Below are 20,115 nucleotides of genomic sequence, written 5' to 3' on the forward strand. Positions count from 1 at the left end.
TTTGGAAATAGGAGCGGAAACTTTTCCCCACACGAAACAAATCAGAACAACTTCCAAAGACAACCTTATTCAAACAATAATAATTACAATGATCGCGACAGAAACACACAATCACATAATCCTAATCCTAATAGACAGTTTGGAAATAGGAGCGGAAACGTCTTCCCACACGAAACAAATCAGAACAATTTCCAAAGACAACCTTATACAAACAATAATTACACACAATCAACATCAGTCAATTACAGGACACCAATCAACCCTAATAGGACTAGATTCTGTACATACTGTAAGAGGAATAATCACTGGAAAGATGATTGTTTTTTCTTATCAAAAAACTCGAATACAGGATCCCGACCCTAGACGAATCGGATATGAACTTGGGATCCGGATTTGAAAAACAAAGCGCTGAATTTCCATTTGATAATTATTCTCCAAATTCAATTGATAAAGAAGAAATCACATGTAATATAATATCTTCTGTATCAATGAAAGATGAACAATCCAAAGCGATAGAATTTGTCAGGCAGTTTTTTCTCAATGCCAATAATAATCAGTGTTATACTCAAATGAAAGTGAAAATAATTGTCCTAACGAAATAGAAAGTGAAACCAACTTCAAACAGCTATTGTCTTCCGAAATGCATGCTCAGCACGAACTTGGAATGAATGGATCATTGACTAAAGAGAGAAGAATTCAAGTCCCAGTACTTACTATTAATGGAAAATTCAAAGGAAAAGATGTATCAATTACCATTGACACCGGTACGAACGTAAACATAGTTCAAAAAAATCTTTTAAGTAGCGATGATCTAAAACATTTGAAAAATAGTAGTATTGCTTTATCGGTAGCTAATGGTTCATTAATGCCGATCACAGGAATGATCTCGAGTGAAATTCAAATACATGACAGGAAATTCGAAGTAAATTTAGTAATTTCTGAAGACTTACAGGCCGATATTATTGTTGGAAATTCCTTCTTCTCAAAATATAAAATGAAATTGGATTATGAGAATAACATCATTTCAATGAACGATAATGGTAAAATAGTCGAATTAGACATGGATAAAGAGTGGATTTGTACATTAAATAGATTACACAACGATTCTGAAACAAATATTACAAAAGAAGTCTGCATACCCAATCCCGTAAATTTCGTCAAATGTGCTCTTGAAACAATAATCCCCGCTCAAAAAGACGTGAATGTCAAAGTCAATCTAACACAAAAATTGCTCAAAGTATCCCATTTTACTCCAAATGAATCGTTATTACATAATAAAAAATTGCATGTGCTTTGGAATGAGGATGATTTTGAAACAAACATAAGTGAAATTAGAATTTTGAATCTAGGAAGGCAAGATATAAGATTGTTGCATGAAACTATTATTGGTGAAATTGAAGGAGAAGTTTGTAATTACGACGAATCTGTTTCATTAGTAGACTCTGTACTATTCGATGGAGGAGGTTGTGAAATAGATATTAATAAAGATCTTACACCAGAGCAAAATTCCAAAGCGAAAAGACTCATCAATAAATACAAACACCTATTTTCAACAAACGAAATTGATTTCGAGGAAGCGAAATTACCCGAATACAAGTTCAAACTTACAGATTACACACCCATTGCTAAGTCACCGTACAGATTACCTATCGCTCAAAGAACAGAAATAGACAGACAAGTAGAGTTATTGATAAAAGCAGGAATAGTTTGTGAAACCCAGAGTCATTATGCTTCTCCCGCATTTTTAGTTACTAAAAAAGACGGTGGATTCAGATTGGTTGTAGACTATAAAATGTTGAACGAGAAAATATTACCGGATAGATATCCCCTTCCCCTTCTTCAAACAATTTTTGATTCTCTTGACAATTCGGATTACTTTTCCACCCTAGATATCAGACAAGCATTTTTCCAACAGCCATTACACGAAGATTGTCGAAAATATGTAGCATTTGCAACTCATAAAGGGCTGTACACGTTCAAAAGACTACCTTTTGGTCTTAGAACATCTCCAAATGCTTTCCAACGAGCAATCAACCAAGTATTCAATGATTATTTGTATAGAGGAGTTTTGATTTACTTGGACGATATCATTAGCTATGGAGAATCATTTGATAAGCAATATCAACAGCTCGAGGAAACCTTAAAAAGATTGCAAGACGTAGGACTAAAATTGAATACATCTAAATGTCACTTCTTCTACCGAAAAATTAAAGTACTTGGACACACTGTCTCAAAGGAAGGGATACAACCCGCTTCCGAAACCTTGGAAGCTATCGAAAAATACCCTATACCCAAAACTGTCAAAGATGTCAGAGCATTTCTTGGTCTTAGTGGATTTTACCGAAAATTCATTCAAAACTACGCTATAATTGCAAGACCCTTAACAAATCTGATATCTAAAAATAACGAGAATAAACCAATCACTTGGGAAGAAGATCAGCAGAACGCATTCTCGGAAATAAAAAGCAAACTTTTATCACAACCCGTACTTCATCATTTTAATAATGATAAGGAGGTAGTGGTACACACAGATGCTTCTCGAGTTGGAATAGGGGGCATTATCTCGCAGCCAGATGACAATGGAAAATTACATCCAGTAACTTTTGTTTCCAGAAAACTGACAAAACATGAAGAAAATTGGGCAGTAGGAGAGATTGAACTTCTATCAATAGTGTATTGTGTAAATTATTTCAGACAATACTTAATTGGCCGATTGTTTACAATCTACACAGATCATGCTAGTTTGCAATACTATAAAACTTGGAAAAACCCCAGTATTCGAGTCAGTAAGTTACTTATGAAATTAACGGAGTTCACGTTCGATTTGAAAATATAAACCAGGAGCCCAAATGCACGTACCTGATGCCCTGAGTAGATATCCACCAGAGAAGGATATAACTGATATCACAAAGGACGAAAACTACAATATATTCGAAATAGAAGAAATAGACATAAAGACTTTACAGAAAAATGATGAGAGTATAAGAAAAATATATGATGCAATACGAAACCCTAATCATAGTGATACAGCTACGATTAGAAAGGCGAGAAAATACACGATCGAAAAAGACATTGTCTATCTGAAGAAATTTGATGGGCATACCAATCAATTGAAACTTCTCGTACCCCGATCTCTTATCAATAAAATCCTTGAAACATTCCATGATGATTCCTTAACAGGTGGACATAACGGCATTTATAAAACCCATGAGAAAATATCATCGAAATATTGTTGGGAAAATATGTATGAAAACATTGCGAATTATGTAAGATCATGTAAAAATTGCCAAGAGAGAAAAACCCCTACTACGAAGCCTCAAGGTTTCTTATCACCCATCAAGTGTGATAGTAAGCCTTTCTCAAGTATCATGATGGACTACATCGGTCCGTTAGAGAGCTCAATGGGCTATTCATACATTCTAACGATTGTTGACTTAACGACCCGATATATTTTAGCTGAACCTTGTAAACACGCCGACGCAAATAATACCACTAAATGCTTATGGAAATTAATATAGTACATATTAATATTTACATATTAATCCTCCATATATATGCTCTATTTCATGGTTGTATAATTTTATTAGAAATGAAATTGTCTAAATGGAATTCAATGATATTTATTAGTTTATTACTATTTAATTTATTTGCTGTAGTTTAAATATTAAAATCTTCTTTTACATTTAATTTACTGCTTTTGCTTCCAACGTTTAAAATCTTCATATTAGCATTCATTTCAATATATTTTATGGTTTTCTTCTATCAATTAGTGCTCCACAAGCCTCATTATTGAGTACCGTAGTATTTTTTGATTTTGAAGCTTGAATGTGCTTCTGGACAAAATGAATAAAGGGTACTTTATGTTTTTATAATGTGTTTTTAATAACTTTTATAAGTAGCCCATGCAAATAAAGTAATAATTTTGAATGAATGTTGAAAATATAAAACATGAATGAATCAATAATGAATTTCAAATTTAATAGTAAATCAATTAATTATTCTTGAAAACATATTTCTTATTGCTTATGGCCATCATCAATAAATCATTGTTACTGGTGAAGAGTTGCAAAAGCATCTTTGCAATCAACATTCAAATTGAAATAATCATTAGGTAGTTCATTTCATATGAGATTCAAAGATGCTTTGCTCCTCTCATCTCTCCACTCATCACCGAAAAATCCCTTTCCACAAATGCTGAAGTAGCAGGAATAGAGAGTAAATATGAAACCACTTTATACAAATTCTTGAACTTATCAGCAGTTCCGTTCCATTTGTTACCTGCTACCTGTTACTTTCTATCAGTGAAAATGTATATTTATTTGAAATCTGACAGTCTCCGCCACACTAATAACCAAGAATGTTTTGATTTCCTCGTACTTTATTATATAGTACTTTATTGAGCAAAATTAAGTATTTTTGCGTACTTTATCTTGCTTACAAAGTATAAGGTACAAGACCTCCAAATAAAGTACAATACTTTATCATATAGTACGGGTGGCAACCCTAGGCACAGTTCTTGCTAGAACTGCCGTACTCACTATACTCTGTACAAAATAACTTTTGACTTGGGATGGACATGCGCAGCAGAGTAGGCATAGAGCGGTAGGGTACAACAGCGGCGATGTTACCGCTCTGAACCGGCCAGCGTTCTCTTATTTCTAGTAAGTATTCAAGCGCTCATCTTAAACTTACGAAATTTCCTCTCTGCAAGCACTGACTCGACTGAATATAATCGACAAATTGGCAACTGCGCTTCCATCTATGACTCTATCCATCACTGTAATTGGCTGATATCTCTCTCTATTTCTCTGCGCCGCATATTCCTCCAAGTAAAACGTAATTTTGTGAGGAGTATAGACTTGGGACAACAGCCGGCACACTAGAGATTTTTCGGTGTCCTGGCACTAGGTTTTGGTGTCCGGCTGATGTCTCACTCATATCACACGAGCCCAGACACTACTGGGAAACCATTTGTATTCCTCCTTGTATTAGATACCTTGTACATATTAGGTATCTTCCTCTCTGTTTTTCTCTTCTCCAACACACCCAAACACTAAGCCCATGGTTTTTATATTTGTAACATTTTATTGTGTTTTATTTGTTTCGTAAATCTTTGTAATTTTGTTTTGTGTGTTTTTAATAAATTGAAATAAATTGAAAAAATTCCACTCGTCTCCCAGCTTGCCTCACACACGGACACTACTGGTATCCTATAATGTGATACGGGCCTATTAGTGTCAATCGATATCAACGTGAAATTGTATTGAAAATTGAAAGGTCTTTTGATTCATTAGGTAAATGATTCATTTAGGTTATCGATTCATTCGATGAATTGTGAGAAATAATGTTGTTTATTATAATCCCTGCAACTTAGAACTCCGATATTTGACGTGATGCTGAAGCTCATATATTGGATAGTCTAGTTATACTCTGTCCAGACTGCGATGAGCGCTGAAATATTAAGCCGACCCTCCTATACTACTCACATACACAAGCGAAGTCTCCTTTTGTGTGTATGAGTGAAGGGACGGTCTGTCTACCTGTATACTATACGTAGTATGTAGTATACATACGGTAGTATGTCAATGGCGTATAGGCCAGGCGTGTGTGCCTGCGTGTGGGGGAGCGAGGGTTGGCTTAATCTTCCAGTGCTCATTGCAGTCTGGACAGAGTATAAAAATAACACTAGTGCCATGCACAAGAGCACGCGTTTTATGAAACGATAAATTCGGTTTCAGTAGAACCGATACTGCTTAAAATCAACCCAGAGGAGCCTACTCCAAGATTTAAAAAAATAGCGTTTTAGTTGAACGAGAATACACATAGATCTATATTGGTTTTGGTAGGTATAGTGTAGCACGGAATAAACAGCTTATTCACTTTTTTCCTGTGGAATAATAATATCCTACTTAGTCTATCTATATTACACAGTTTAGTATAGCCTCTCAACTGGATAATCATAATATTTTATTATTTCCTATAGCAAAATAAGGGCCACCTTGCTTTAATTCCACTCTCAAGGAAGGGACAATATACATTTGAGAAGCTGTAATAAATGTGCTGATAACTTTATATTATCAAAAATTGAATAATTAAGTTTTCAAGTAATCTGTATTATTTTAGTGCCGGTATCTAATATACTTTTAAAATTGAATTTGAACATGAAATTGCTATTTTATACAATGAAATGGTCAGATGTAACTTGGGTAGGCTACTCATACAGTATTCAACTTCGTTACTTTGAGTACTCTGGAATATTTTCTCTGAATGAAATCTTTCTTATGATGCCATGTGATACGGAAATTTTTCATATTCATATTTTTTTGTAAAGAAAATGCTGATACCTTTGGAGGAGCCCTATGGCTGCTGGTGAAGTCTACATATAAGTAAAAGTAAAAAGTACCTAATTTATTTTTATAATTTTTCTGGCTTATATTTCAACATAATAAATAATTATGGTATTTAAGAATAGGGCCTATTGGTAATGAATAAATAATGGATTTTTGATTAGGCTACATTATATTATACGGTTGTAACTTACTCACAAAATGAAAATGGAATGAAAAAAGAAAAAACAATACCAATACCAATATTTTTATGCTTGTTCAAACACGTCTTTTTTATTGTAAAACATTGTGGAACTGACTATATTTTATATAATACAATAGCCTGAAATAAAATGGAAATAAGTTTCTTCTGTGTGCAATCGTACATGAAACGCGTTTCATGTATCGCGCCTCACCACAGCCTCATATTATTTCCTGCTCAAAGTTATAATAGGTGGCACTGGATTTTCGTGTCTCGTCCTAACCTATAAAACCTGACAACCTGTGCAGTTTCGGAGTTGAGGTTATGTCAAGCTTTGTACAATTCAGTTTAGATTTTCATGTTTTTGTTTGGTTAGTTTCTCATCCGTATTCAAAATGCTCATAAACCTGAAGCTCTGATAGTTATGAGGCATTTCCTTAAAATTATGTTGTGGTTACAATCGACATCTTTGAAAATTGTTAGAGACAGTCGTTCTCTCGCCAAAGCTGTCAAGTCACATAATCTCCCTTTATCATTTCGTGAATATTGCAAGGAAGATCATTCTGTTTCAGGGCAAGGGACTTCTATGAAGATAAATGAAGGCAAAAATTATCTGAAAAACAAAATTGACGATTTAGTTGTATGGTATGAACAAGTTACAGGCTTGGATGAAGTTCGATTTGTCCAAAATAGGGTAATTGAAGCCCAAGATAGGCTTGTTGTAGCCCAAAATAAACGAAGAGAATCAAGTAAAGCTCTGTCAGTTGTTCAGAATAAGTTAAAAGATATTTATGCCGAATTGGATAATACAACTCGAGGAGAAGAAAGGTAAGAATCAAACACATTTCAACTTGGGAGTATATCAGGTGAAGTACTTATCAACTCAAAAATGTTTGGATTCAATATGTAAAGTTCCACAAACTTGAAGAATTAAAGATTATAAGTATTTCTTGATACTTATTTAGACAGTATTTCCTTCTATAGACAATGTTTTCGCTGAGATATGAGAGAACGGTAGAATCCTCAGCAATTATCCTACCAATAGGTTATCTTGAAAAGTTTCTTGTAAACTTGGAAGAATCAGAATATTGGATTGAAATATAATTGAATGTTTAGTATTTTATTGATACAAGTACAAACTATATTGATTAACATGCTCAGCCCAAAACCTCTCCCAAATTGGATAGGATTCTATTCAATATAACTTGGATTAACTTGAACTCCCGGTTTGACTGAAGTCTATAACTTAAATTTAAACCTTGATTGAAATTGTTGAAAGCCTGGAGGAGAGTCTATTTCGCTAGTTTAGTTTACCCCATAAGAGACAATGCATCCAGCTAACGAGCGAACAAAATTCAGCGCGTTTTTGACGCCCGGTTTGTTGGGACCTAAAGAGTGTAGTCTGGCGTAAATCCTCTGATATGATTAGCCAATTCTCTTATCAAATGAGGACTCTCCACTATATTCAATAATGAAAAATATTCTTATCGTAGTTTATATTCTGCTCTTCATTGTATATTAAACGTTATTACTGTACACATTTATTATAATTATGTACACATTTATGTTTTTCTTTTACTGTTTTGCAACTCTCACCAGCGGGCAAAGATTTTCTTTTTGCTGGTGATGCCTAGATTTTATATTTTATTTTAATTTTATTCAAGTGCATGTATGAGTAATTATGATTATTTATTTATATTTTTAATGATGTCATATTATAAAGATTTTTGTAATATGTTTTGAATATTCTAATTGGCAATAAATGAATGAAATGAAATGAAATTAATTTTTACATTATGTTTATTCTTGTACAGTGCTATTTTGTTTTTGTACCACTATGGGACTCATTAGACAGTGGCAATTGACAAATTTTATAAATAAATGAGCATTGATTTGATTTACAGATACCTCCAACTGATTACTCACGAACACGCAGTTCTCAAAGAGGAAAGGCTTCTGACAGAAGAGTTCAACCAAAATGAAAGAGAGGAAAGAGACTGTTTCACATTTCTGTCGTCAGCTGTCAAAGAAAGCCACGAGAAAGAGCGAGCTCAAGCTGAAAAGACTAAATATTGGTCTGTTATTGGCTCAATCTTGGGAACTATGATTGGTGTTCTTGGATCGTCGATAAATAATCAGTTCAAAATGAAAGAACTAAGGAAAATGGTGAGTATGTTGAAGAAATCTTACTACTTTAACTATTCGCTGAGCGTTTTTAACAAATCGCTGCTCTTAATCCTATCTGTGGTGTAATTAAAAAATATGTAGGAATTTCATTGACTAGAATATGTTGGAAAATAGATAATAGAACATTTTATCGTATTTTTTTAGGGCTACTTTTAATATAAATAAAAATATAAATCTCAGTACCCTTTTAAATTATTTTGTCACAACATGTTTCGGACATTGATATGAATTAAAAGGGTACTGAGATTTATATTTTTATTTATAATATAACTTATTTGAAGATATTTAAAATACAGTATATGAAGAGATTAAACTGAATAATAAGAGAATATAACTTATTTGGAGATATTTAAAATACAGTATATGAAGAGATTAAACTGAATAATAAGAGGTCAACAGTTTCATCCTTAATTTATACGGCGATTCAAAATGAATTCCAGACAGATTTATCTATCATGTAAATGGTTTACCATATGATAATTACTCACAAGATAGTAAAATTGATGAAAGTGAGTTATGTTCGGTATGTCCACCTTAAATTAATGAGAGAGAATCATACATGTTTGGTATGTCCACCATTTGATACCACCATATGTCCACACAGATAACTCTGATTGCAAATTTGCGATCCATTCCAAATTGTGTCTCAGGTTCTTCTGTCTTCCAAGATAAAGCTGTTGATATACTGTTTTCAATATGAAGAAGTGAAAAAACAACGAAATGATCAACGTGATAGAGAAAAACAGATTATCAGCTGTTTTCCTTTCCGTTTTCTGAGTGACAGCAGATAATTTACACACACTTTGGGATGAATTGCAGCGATGCAACTATATGACTCTATTTATCAATAATGTATTTATAATCACATGAAATAAGTTTGAAATTTCAAGTAGGGTATTCACTTATTAATAAAACAAAGTAAAATTTTATCATAAAAGTAGTTTTCCCAATAAAATTATTATTCAAGTCTCATTACTAGATTTTTTTTTACTAGAATAATTGTAATTTCAAAATATTTAATCCTAAATCATCAAATACGTGAGAAATTAAGGCTCAACTCACACTTACGCGACTCAAGTCGAGAAGAGACTGCGACTGTAGTCTCTTTTCGACGCAGCATGTGTTTTAAAATGGTGACACTCAGACCAGTCGACTCTAGTCTCCGTGACCTCACGACTGTGAGACTGAGTCGAGCGTCGAGCCTCGACTAGAGTTGCATAGTACCATACATTTTCAATAAAAGTGAGGTTATGTTCGATGAAAGTGATGTTTTATCATTTTAGATAAGACAATAATAAGAATTATATTCATAATAATTATTATAAAATTTGTTAAATGCTAAGTAGTGATGAATTAGATCTTATATTTTTAATAAAGTAAGGTTGGAAAATGGAGTAGCATGGAACTGAAGTAGCGACAATGAGCAAGGAAGTCGTAAGGCCGAGAGACTAGAGTCTCCTCGACTGGAGTCGTACGATTTTAGTCGAGCTAGTGTTAGTTGAGCCTAAGTATACCGGTATGTGGGAGACTAGAAATTTATCTGAAAACAGCTGACTAAGGGATTATGGAAAAATGTGATGTAGGGTGTAGTCAAGTTTTAATAGATAAATTGGATACTCAGGCTAGCTCTTAGTTTCATGTTGGTGTAATGACTTCACGGCGTCCTCATGTATTTTGATTGTTGAAGCCTTGCGCATACCGATGCGGGATGAGTTCGGGACGGTTTTTTATCATAAAGTCATCGTAATCTTGCGCATTACAAATGTTATGAATTAGTGGATATACAGAGTTAGTACAAATGATTAATCGGATTTTAAAAATTCATAATCACTAAAGTACTCATTCGAAATGAGTAATCTTCATACCAATAGAAAGAGAAAATTCCAAAGTTTTTTGAAATAAATACCATGGGACCCCTTTTAGACGCGCAGCCAGGCAGGCAACCAGGTAATTGAAATAGAAATTGCTTTATTGACAAGGACATTTTCAACAATGCATGGTCAACGTCATGTACAAAATTTCACAATACAAAACGTCTAGATTTGACTTATATCATAAAATCAAGTTAATAAAATATCATTTGAACATAGACAGAAATGATACAGTACATACATCAGTTTTGATACTGTTTATGTATAATTTTTCCAATTTATAGAGAAATAGTCAGTTACTTTATATGGTGTTTCGTTTATAAAAAATTTCTTCATTTCCATTTTTGAAGATGTCTTGCTCAAAGTCTTAATAAAAACAGGCAGATAATTATAGAGTTTCTCAACCATATAAGGATAGAGTTTCTGAGAGGAGCTATGCTGATACCTATGAACCCTCAGATTGTTTAGATTTCTTGTGTCATAAACATGGTGATTTCTATTTCGCAGGATATGTAAGCAGGCTCTAATATAGCTCTTCATTTAAACATTAAATTTAAAATTTTAATGGTGAAGTTTCAAGTTTTACTTACGATATTGTAAATCACAAAGTTGTAGTTGCTGTATTGTGAAATTAATTTCCTATACACTGTGAGTTTTTTATTGATGATCGGTGGTTTTATTTCTGACTATCTACTTAACCTAAGTTTCAACCAGCTAAGCTGAGTAGACAGTGGTTTGTTATTGCACGTTTTCTCTTCTTCAACATAAATATAAATCCGGAAACTTATCGAGTGACAGATGTATACAGCTATATAAGAACTGAACTATTGTTTTCACTTTTGGGCTGCTTCAAGTGATAAGATAAGGTAATATAGTTCGTTTCTGAATTCGAGTGTTCTTTTACCGCTGGTGAGTGCAATCAGCTGGGCGAACTTTTAACATTTAGGCGGGAAATCTAGTATCCTAGCAACCTGTAGATTTGTTTATGCGTAGTTCTGATCGAGCCACCGCGGCGGGAGGTTTTGAAATTGAACAATCAACTCCGCATTCAGTTACTTTTTTTCGGTAACTAATTGACAGTGTGACAGTTATTTGTCAGGTAGAAACATTTCTCACATAGGCGATAAGAGATTATCAGTATCAGATACTCTGGTAAAGAATTTAAGAAACTTTGTTATTTCCCTTACTTTCATCTCTCCGTCTTTTGAGGGTCACCTGATTGTTGATATGAACACGTGTTGATCTTGTCCAATACGTATATGGACTATAACTTTTCATTATAGATTTAGTGAGTTATATATTAAATGAGTGACATGAGCTCGACAATAAAATCTTGTAAAACAACCAAAGGCCACCCGGCGATTCTGTATAAGGGTTTCAAATTTCGAAAAGCTTCATCAACAAGTAAGGTTGATGTATGGAGATGTCTGACGAAAAACTGTACCGTATCACTCGTAACGAACTCTGGCTTGTCTATTGTGCGTGATGTTTCGGGGGCGCACTCACATGACACAACGGAGAGCATAGAAAACCAAGTGCTAATCTCTACTCCTGTGAAAGAAGCACATGACGACACCAATGATGCGTTCTTGGGAGAACTACAACAGGAGAACGAGCAGTTGAGGGAGCGGATTGAGGTACTTGAGAAGCAGTGGAGCGCCGCCATAGATCGTTCGATGGAGTTAGACATCCGTCTAATGAATATGTCATGCAGCGAGCCAAGGGGGCAGGACAAAAGAGCGGAGAGCAGCTCACTAGACGGTACTCTCATGGATCGGCTTGGACGTTTTCTCAGAACAAAGCTTATCGCTGATGCCGACATGGACTGTTTCTGTAATTTTTTAATGAACTCTTATCCAGGAAGTCATATAGTTTTGCCTAGTGTAACTAGTATGATCATCAACGATAGAAATTCTGATTTATCATTTCTGAATGAAATAGTAAAAAATAATAGTATTATTGCATTTGTGATGAGTGATAGTAGGCCTAAACAGGACGGATGCACCGATGACGGTTGGTCAGGCTCTCATTGGAGTGTAGTAGTGTATGATAAGATCTTCAATAGGTTTTTCAGTTTTGATTCTCTCGATAAATATAATTATAGATCTGCTGAAGATTTGGTAGGGAGGATTGGTACTTATTTCAATTCAGAAAAATTAGTTACTATGCCTTGTCCACGTCAAAATAATAGCTTTGATTGTGGTGTATATGCATTGTATTTTATTGAAGAGGTGTTTCAGTTTCGAACTAGTCATGCAGTTTCTTCTCCTATCAGCTCTGTTGTGTCTGATTTGAATCAGGGGTCGAGTGTTGGATTCAGGTCATACGATATGACAAAGGGATTCGATACTGTAGAGCACAAACTTCTGTGCAATAAACTTAAACATTATGGTTTAGATACAACCTCAGTTAAAACTATCTTATCATACTTGAGCAATAGAACGAAATTTGTGTATACAAATGGTAGTCTTTCTAAAGGTCGACACATAAGTTATGGAGTACCTCAAGGGTCTTCATTGGGACCTATACTCTTCAATATATACATTAATGATCTTCCTGACTCTATTGCAAGTGAATCTAATTCTGGCTTTTTGTTTACTGATGATTTTGGGTTAAAGGTTAAAGGTAAGACAAATTCTGATGTTGTATGATAGAATGCTCTATCCAATTTCACAACTGATTTAAAAGATTGGTGCTCGGCGAATAACCTTTCATTGAATGAGGACAAAATTAGTGATATCTATTTCACGTTTAGAAAAAATGATGATCCCAGTAGCTGCCCTGTGGCAATCAAGTTTCTTGGTATCTGGATTGACAGACACCTGACATGGAATCATCATATTAACTATGTAATAAGGAACGTCTCAAAAGGTCTTTATCTTATTAGAAGGTTGAGAACATGTGTAGGAGTTGAAATATTGCTCAAGGTTTATTATGCTCATGTACAGAGCCTCTTTTGTTACGGTGTTATGATCTGGGGGAATAATCCTGAGACAATTAAAATTCTCAGGTTGCAAAAAAAGATAATGAGGCTCCTATGCAATGCAGAATACCGAGAAAGCTGCAAACCTTTGTTTAAAAAAATGAGAGTGATGACATTCCCAGCTCTCTATATTTATTTCACAGTTGTATATGTACACTTTAACATTGAAAAATTTGATGTGAATAGACACCACCATAATTATGCAACAAGAAATGAAAATAGCTTAAGAGTTCCTAGGTATCAGCACAGTGCATCTCAAAAACTAAATCCCTATATGGCGGTGAAACTTTATAATTATTTGCCTGCCACTATAAGATATTTATGTAAAAGTGCTTTTAAGTTCAAAGTAAAGGAAGCTTTAATAGGAGAAACCCCATATAAAATAGCCGACTATTTTTCTATAAATTGGAAAATGTATATATAATCAATATGATAAATGATATATAAGTAGTTGATGAGTGATTGGGAAATATAATTTATACCTAATCTAGAGTGTAATGGATGTATTGAACATTGTAAAATTGACTTTGTATGCTTGTTGTTGCAGGCTCATGTTTGCCTTGTATTTACTACAGTTACCAAACATGACGTTGTCTATAATGTGTAAACATTCTGTGACAATAAAGATATTTATTTATTTATTTATTTACATAAAATATTTCAATATTGGAATGTACAAATAAAATCGAAAAATACACATAAAGAGCTGGGAAGAACATTACCCTCATTTTCTTGAATAAATGTCTACAGCTTTCTGCAGGCTAATACAGTCAGCCGGGAAGGCAGTCGCTCACTCCATCGCCAGACACTGTTCTTAGACTAGGGCAGCCATCTTGGCAGCCACATTTTGGCTGCTGGTTGGATGCCGAGCCCGACGACCACTCTTTTAGCCAAAACATGGCTAAAACAATGCCCGGTGACGTAGTGAGCGACTGTCTGCTTGGCTGACTTTGTAACCTGGTTGCCTGGCTGGCTGCTCATCCTGGCTGCCGAGTCTGATAGGGGTCCCATGGTATTTATTGTGAAAAAACTTTTGAATTTTCTCTTCTATTTGTATGAAGATTACTCATTTCGAATGAGTACTCTAGTGAGTAGTGATTATGAATTTTTAAAATGTAGTGAATCTTTTGTATTAACCCTATACAATGAATGTTATCCAAGGGCGATTTTTCATGAGAAAAAAGGAATTCCCAATATCTCAAGAAATTTCCCCATGCCTCAATTGGAGTGATATTCATGGATTATGGATTTGGATATACAGCTGGTGTTATTGTTGTTGATAGGTTGAATAGTTATTGGGCCATATGAATAAAGCTGAGAATTTACTCATACTTCTAAAATATGGAGCATTTGCTTCATTTTCTATGAATAAACGTGAGCAAAACCTTTTGCTCATGCTCATCAAAAAAATAGTTTGAGCATTTGCTCAAAAGTAAAAGCTTATACTCAAAATTGTATGAATAAAGTAGAGCATTTGCTCAACTTTTGAAGCAAATGCTTCAAAAAAGTTGAGTCTAGTCTAGAGCAGCTTTTCACCTTTTGCTCATAGTAAAATGGATCAACTAATTCGTATGAGGAAGAGGAAACTATACCAGATACGATCACAACCAATAGTTGAGAACTATAAAACTCTTTTTAGATTCAACCATGATATATATCACCATTATTCCTACAAAATAATAAATACAAAAGATAGCTATCTGATATAAAGATAGCCATCACAAAATAGGAAATAGGCGTTTAAGAAGATGAGAGTGTAGACTATTATAAGAAGGATATTGATATTATAAGATTATCCTGAATATTTTTATACAGATGACATTTTTTCACGCTATTATTTCAAAATTCTAAACTCAACTAACCTAAAACTCAATTCATAAATAGAAAACAGAGCAGACGACGCAAACACAAGCGGTGTCTCCTACTTGCATATTCATTTAGCGTTTACGTGAGATATAAAAACAAAGTAAGGCCACAAAGGCGAATCAGCTGATGAAAAATCTTTAAAATACATTAGCATTTGCTCCAGAGTTCAGGAGCATAAGGTTAAGCTTATTCATATAAAAATGAGCAAATGCTTATGCTTCTACCTGATGCTCATGAGCAAAACCGTATGCTCCATGCTCATGATCATGAGCATATGCTTTGGTTTTATTCATATGGCCCATTGTGTATTAACTGTTGTATAATAACTTGGAATTGTCGTTAATATAGTCAACAAATGATAATATAGTCAAAAACTAATTTTATATTCAGGTGGGAAAAGAATTCTGGACTATTTTCACTCAGAGAAACGTGAGGATCCTTTATCTCCTTACATCAACTTACTTGGTAGTAATCCAAGATAATAAAATCACACAATATTTTTTATTGGTTATCTAACTTTGACCCTGTCAACTTAAATCTCACTGTAAAACATATGTTTAAGATTACAGTGCAAAGTCTACTGTTCACAGAGCTACTAGCAGAACAGAATTTCGTTGACAAAAGTAATTGATCAATTATACCTTGTTTGTGGAAATACAGTAAATCCATCTTATTATTCATGCCAGCGCACACTACATCCAACAAAGTACTTATGTCCAACAAATGACGATGTAATAGGCTGGATGATTTCTCAATTTGTCACTAGATTAATGGATAACCTACATTAGCTTTATCTGCACTTTCGTTATTCTTGACGTTTTTGTGATTCGCGTATGAATTTTGTATTATTGATTTAAATTGATATATTGTGCCCGGAAAATTTGTGATTAAGTTTTTTTCAGTATCTATTAACATACTCAATACTGAGTATACTATACTATACTTGATAATGGCTTTCTGAGTAAGCTATATAGTATACTAATAATAACTAATCCGCCTTATAGAGAATTTTTCATTTCATTTTATACTGAGTAGGCTATACTAATACTGATACTCAGTACTAAGTATTTTTTCAGTACTCAATCAAACTTTTAATGGTTTAACATGCTCGATTAAGACTTTAATCACCATAAATATTCCTTCTGTAGTTACATAAGCTCTTGATTTTATCAAATTTTTCAAATTTCAAATTTATTTCTCAAAAAACATACACAATTATAATAATCTAATATTATTACATATAAAAATAATACAAGAAAAATACTATTAAATATATAAAATGATCCCAAAACTGCAGTATATTATTTTTTTATGTCCATCTATGTTTAAGGAGTAGCCTACAAGGTAAAACCTGTGCGTAGACCTAAGTTGCAGTAATATATAAACTAAGAAATTGAACCAAAAAAGAACAAAGATTAGTGGAACTTACACACAAATATAAGTTTGTAGATTAAATTAGATAAAAGTTAGTAAAACACAATAATTATTATTCTATGATAAAAAAAAAACAAAACATAAAAACAAGAAACAGCGCGTTTATAATCCTTGTATTGTTATAGTCCTTTGATGATCTCTGATTTCTATATTTGGGTGGAAAATTCTTGAAGTGAGCAAAGACATATCCTTCTGGAAAATGCTACAATTACAAAAATTTTCTTCAATGTTTGATTCCATTACGAACTGCTTGTTAATTAATAACTTTTGAACAACTAATTACGACATAGCAGTCAATTATTTAGTAAAAATAATATTACTAAATAATATATTAATAATACTAAATTACTAAAAAATTAGTAAAAGAACGGTTTTGGGTTATGCATGATGTTTTCCTATCATGATTATACCCCAACACATATAATTTATAGTGGGGTGTGTATTTATTCATTGAATTATCTAAGCCTATTAAGAAATTATTCAATGCATAAAACTTCATTGTTTTATTTGTATTAAATGTTGTAGTATTCAAATTTTTATTGTAATTGTTTTTGATGAATAAACTTTGATTTGATTTGATTATACAAATTATTTTGTATAATTATTATTAATCAATGTTATTATTATTAATAATTAATTAATTAATTATTATTAATTATTATTATTAATGATTATAACTCATTTTCAGGTTGAAGATTCCCTCGATAGCAAAGCTACTCCTGGGTCAGAGACGAATAACTTGGGTAATCTGGTGAATGATATTCTCACAGCCATCAATGATATGAAGGCTCACACTTCTAACCTCAAATCAGACAAAATTATTGACGGAACAATCATGCCTTTGAATCTCATTCAACATAGTAACAATTATGAAAATATCGAAAAAATGTTGGATCAACAAAGACATGAGATGCGCGTCGGACTCATATTGGTATCAACAATCGCTATTACCATTCCACTGTTTATAGGTATTATTCAGAAATTTTCCTGACTGTTCCTAGCTACAATATGAATGTACTCGAAACGTAGGCTATTTGATTTCAATGATATTTGAAATATTGTTTTTATTGAATCTATTGTAAATAAAGTATTGTTAATATTATTTGCATTATTTTAACAAGCCAAGAAAATATCTTCTTCTTTTTCTCACATGGACTCATAATAAATATAAAAATGATGATTTATAGCTACAATATGAATACACTCAAAACATAAGCGATTCGATTTCAATGATATTTGGAATATTGTTTTTATTGAATCTATTGTTGATATTATTTGCATTATTTTTAACATGTCAAGAAAATATTTTCTTCTTTTTCTCACATGGACTCATTAGAAATATAAAATTGATGATTTATAGCTACGATATTAATACACTCAAAACATAAGCAATTCGATTTCAATGATATTTGGAATATTGTTTTTATTGAATCTATTGTTGATATTATTTGCATTATTTTTAACATGTCAAGAAAATATTTTCTTCTTTTTCTTATATGGACTCATAAGAAATTTGATGATTTATAGCTACAATATGAATACACTTGAAACGTAAGCGATTCGATTTCAATGATATTTTAAATAATATTGTTTTTACTGAATCTATTGTTGATATTATTTGCATTATTTTTAACACGTCAAGAAAATATCTTCTTCTTTTTCTCACATGGACTCATAAGAAAAATAAAAATGACGATTTATAGCTACCATATGAAATACACTCGAAACGTAAGCGATTTGATTTCAATGATATTTGAAATATTGTTTTTATTGAATCTATTGTTAATATTATTTGCATACTTAAACAAGCCAAGAAAATATCTTCTTCTTTTTCTCACATGGACTCATAAGAAATATGAAAATGATGATTTCTTGATCCATTTTATATACGAACTGCGATATACCCACTTTTCAGTTTTCACTTCAATATCGACATACAGTCATTACATTATTAACAAACACAATATAAAAACAAACTAGCGTTTGTTTTAAAATCACTAAAAGTGATTTTAGTCATTACATTATATTGTAACTTATATGTATGTATAATGCATTACATTGCATTATATTTGACTGCTTTTCGGTGTCGATATGTCAATGAATAATCGAGTCATTAATATATTCAAATTGAAATTGAAATGATCTTTATTCTTTTTCTTTTTCTTTGTCATATATGAATTTAAATAATGTATTTGACGATTCATTACAATGGAATTCTAAAGCACCCTGCACACAGGGACAATAGAAGCGTCCACAACTATTCGCCATTAGTGGCAAAACGTCATCACACAGCGACATTGCAGCGTCCGAACCCCTTCTCAAGCCCGGCCCAGACGCTCAAGTTTAGCTCCAATTTTTTGCTCAAGCAAAAGTCGGAGCATGTAAGTCGTTGCGTCTGGACGGTAAAACGGATGGGTCTTCAAGCGTATGTCGTCAAACTTAAAATATATCGGCCGGGAATCTTTTTCCATCAAACCGTCCCGTCTTTTGCCTATCCACCAAAACCTTAATCGCGTAAAAATGGAGATAGAGAAACATTGTTATCTCAGATTCGGATTCAGCGCCCTCAAATTAATAAAATGCCTCGCGAGTACTTGAGAATAAGCCAGTTTTTTTATCGATTGTCTATAACGCCATTTAACCCTTTTTTCTTTCTTGATTCTCATGATACTCTCAGAATTTGAGGTTGATATTATGATTTACTATCATGATATTATTGAGATGTACTATATTGTTGATAAGAATACTATCTACAAAATTTCAATGCATTTACAATCACTGTGTCTCGAGATATGACATGTAAACAATGCCATTTAACGATTTAGTAATATTTTTGTCATTATGTTGTTGAATATAACATTATCCAGTCGAATCAGAGAAAAAAATATGATATAATTATTACTCATCTACCGGATATATGTCAACCGTATACAATTCAGACTCAATGAACCATATCAAGAACTGAGCTTGTAAGCACAAAAGACTTGCTTGCTTGAGCAAAAGACTGATCGTTTGGTTCAAGCAAAAGACGGATGTAAAATTGCGTCCACACGCATCCGTCTTATGTCGTCCGTTTTCCTATTTTTGTGCTCACAAGCTCAGTTCTTGATATTTGCTTGAGCAAAAGACTGATGTTGAATTTGAGCGTCTGGACCGGGCTTTACAGGGGTAATGAGACGGAATTCTGGTAGTCGCCACTAATAGATAGGTCTAGTGGACGTTATTATTGTCCCTGTATGTACAGAG

At 33.1% G+C, this 20,115-nt stretch overlaps 1 protein-coding gene across 2 annotated transcripts; it reads left to right on the forward strand.

Moving 5' to 3' along the window:
* Positions 1-6,803: 6,803 nt before the first annotated feature.
* Positions 6,804-17,971, forward strand: LOC111050799 (mitochondrial potassium channel). Of its 2 annotated transcripts, XM_039442362.1 has the most exons (4): positions 6,811-7,356; positions 8,433-8,694; positions 14,330-14,350; positions 14,405-14,509. In XM_039442362.1, exons 1-4 carry the CDS (start codon positions 6,953-6,955, stop codon positions 14,492-14,494), a joined length of 777 nt encoding a protein of 258 aa, XP_039298296.1. In that variant the 5' UTR covers positions 6,811-6,952; the 3' UTR covers positions 14,495-14,509. The 2 variants fall into 2 exon arrangements, with proteins under 2 accessions (XP_022192851.2, XP_039298296.1); XM_022337159.2 differs by lacking the exons at positions 14,330-14,350; positions 14,405-14,509 and adding an exon at positions 17,558-17,971 and having other exon boundaries at positions 6,804-7,356.
* Positions 17,972-20,115: the final 2,144 nt, after the last annotated feature.

The sequence above is a fragment of the Nilaparvata lugens genome, chromosome X (assembly GCF_014356525.2).
Source record: "Nilaparvata lugens isolate BPH chromosome X, ASM1435652v1, whole genome shotgun sequence".
Taxonomy (NCBI): domain Eukaryota; kingdom Metazoa; phylum Arthropoda; class Insecta; order Hemiptera; family Delphacidae; genus Nilaparvata; species Nilaparvata lugens.

What these genes read in the sequence shown, in the direction of transcription:
- LOC111050799 (XM_022337159.2), top strand. Translation starts at nt 6,953, where the DNA reads ATGAGGCATTTCCTTAAAATTATGTTGTGGTTACAATCGACATCTTTG. An exon ending in ACAACTCGAGGAGAAGAAAG is followed by an intron (nt 7,357 to 8,432) that starts GTAAGAATCAAA and finishes TTTGATTTACAG; the next exon opens with ATACCTCCAACTGATTACTC. An exon ending in TGAAAGAACTAAGGAAAATG is followed by an intron (nt 8,695 to 17,557) that starts GTGAGTATGTTG and finishes ACTCATTTTCAG; the next exon opens with GTTGAAGATTCCCTCGATAG.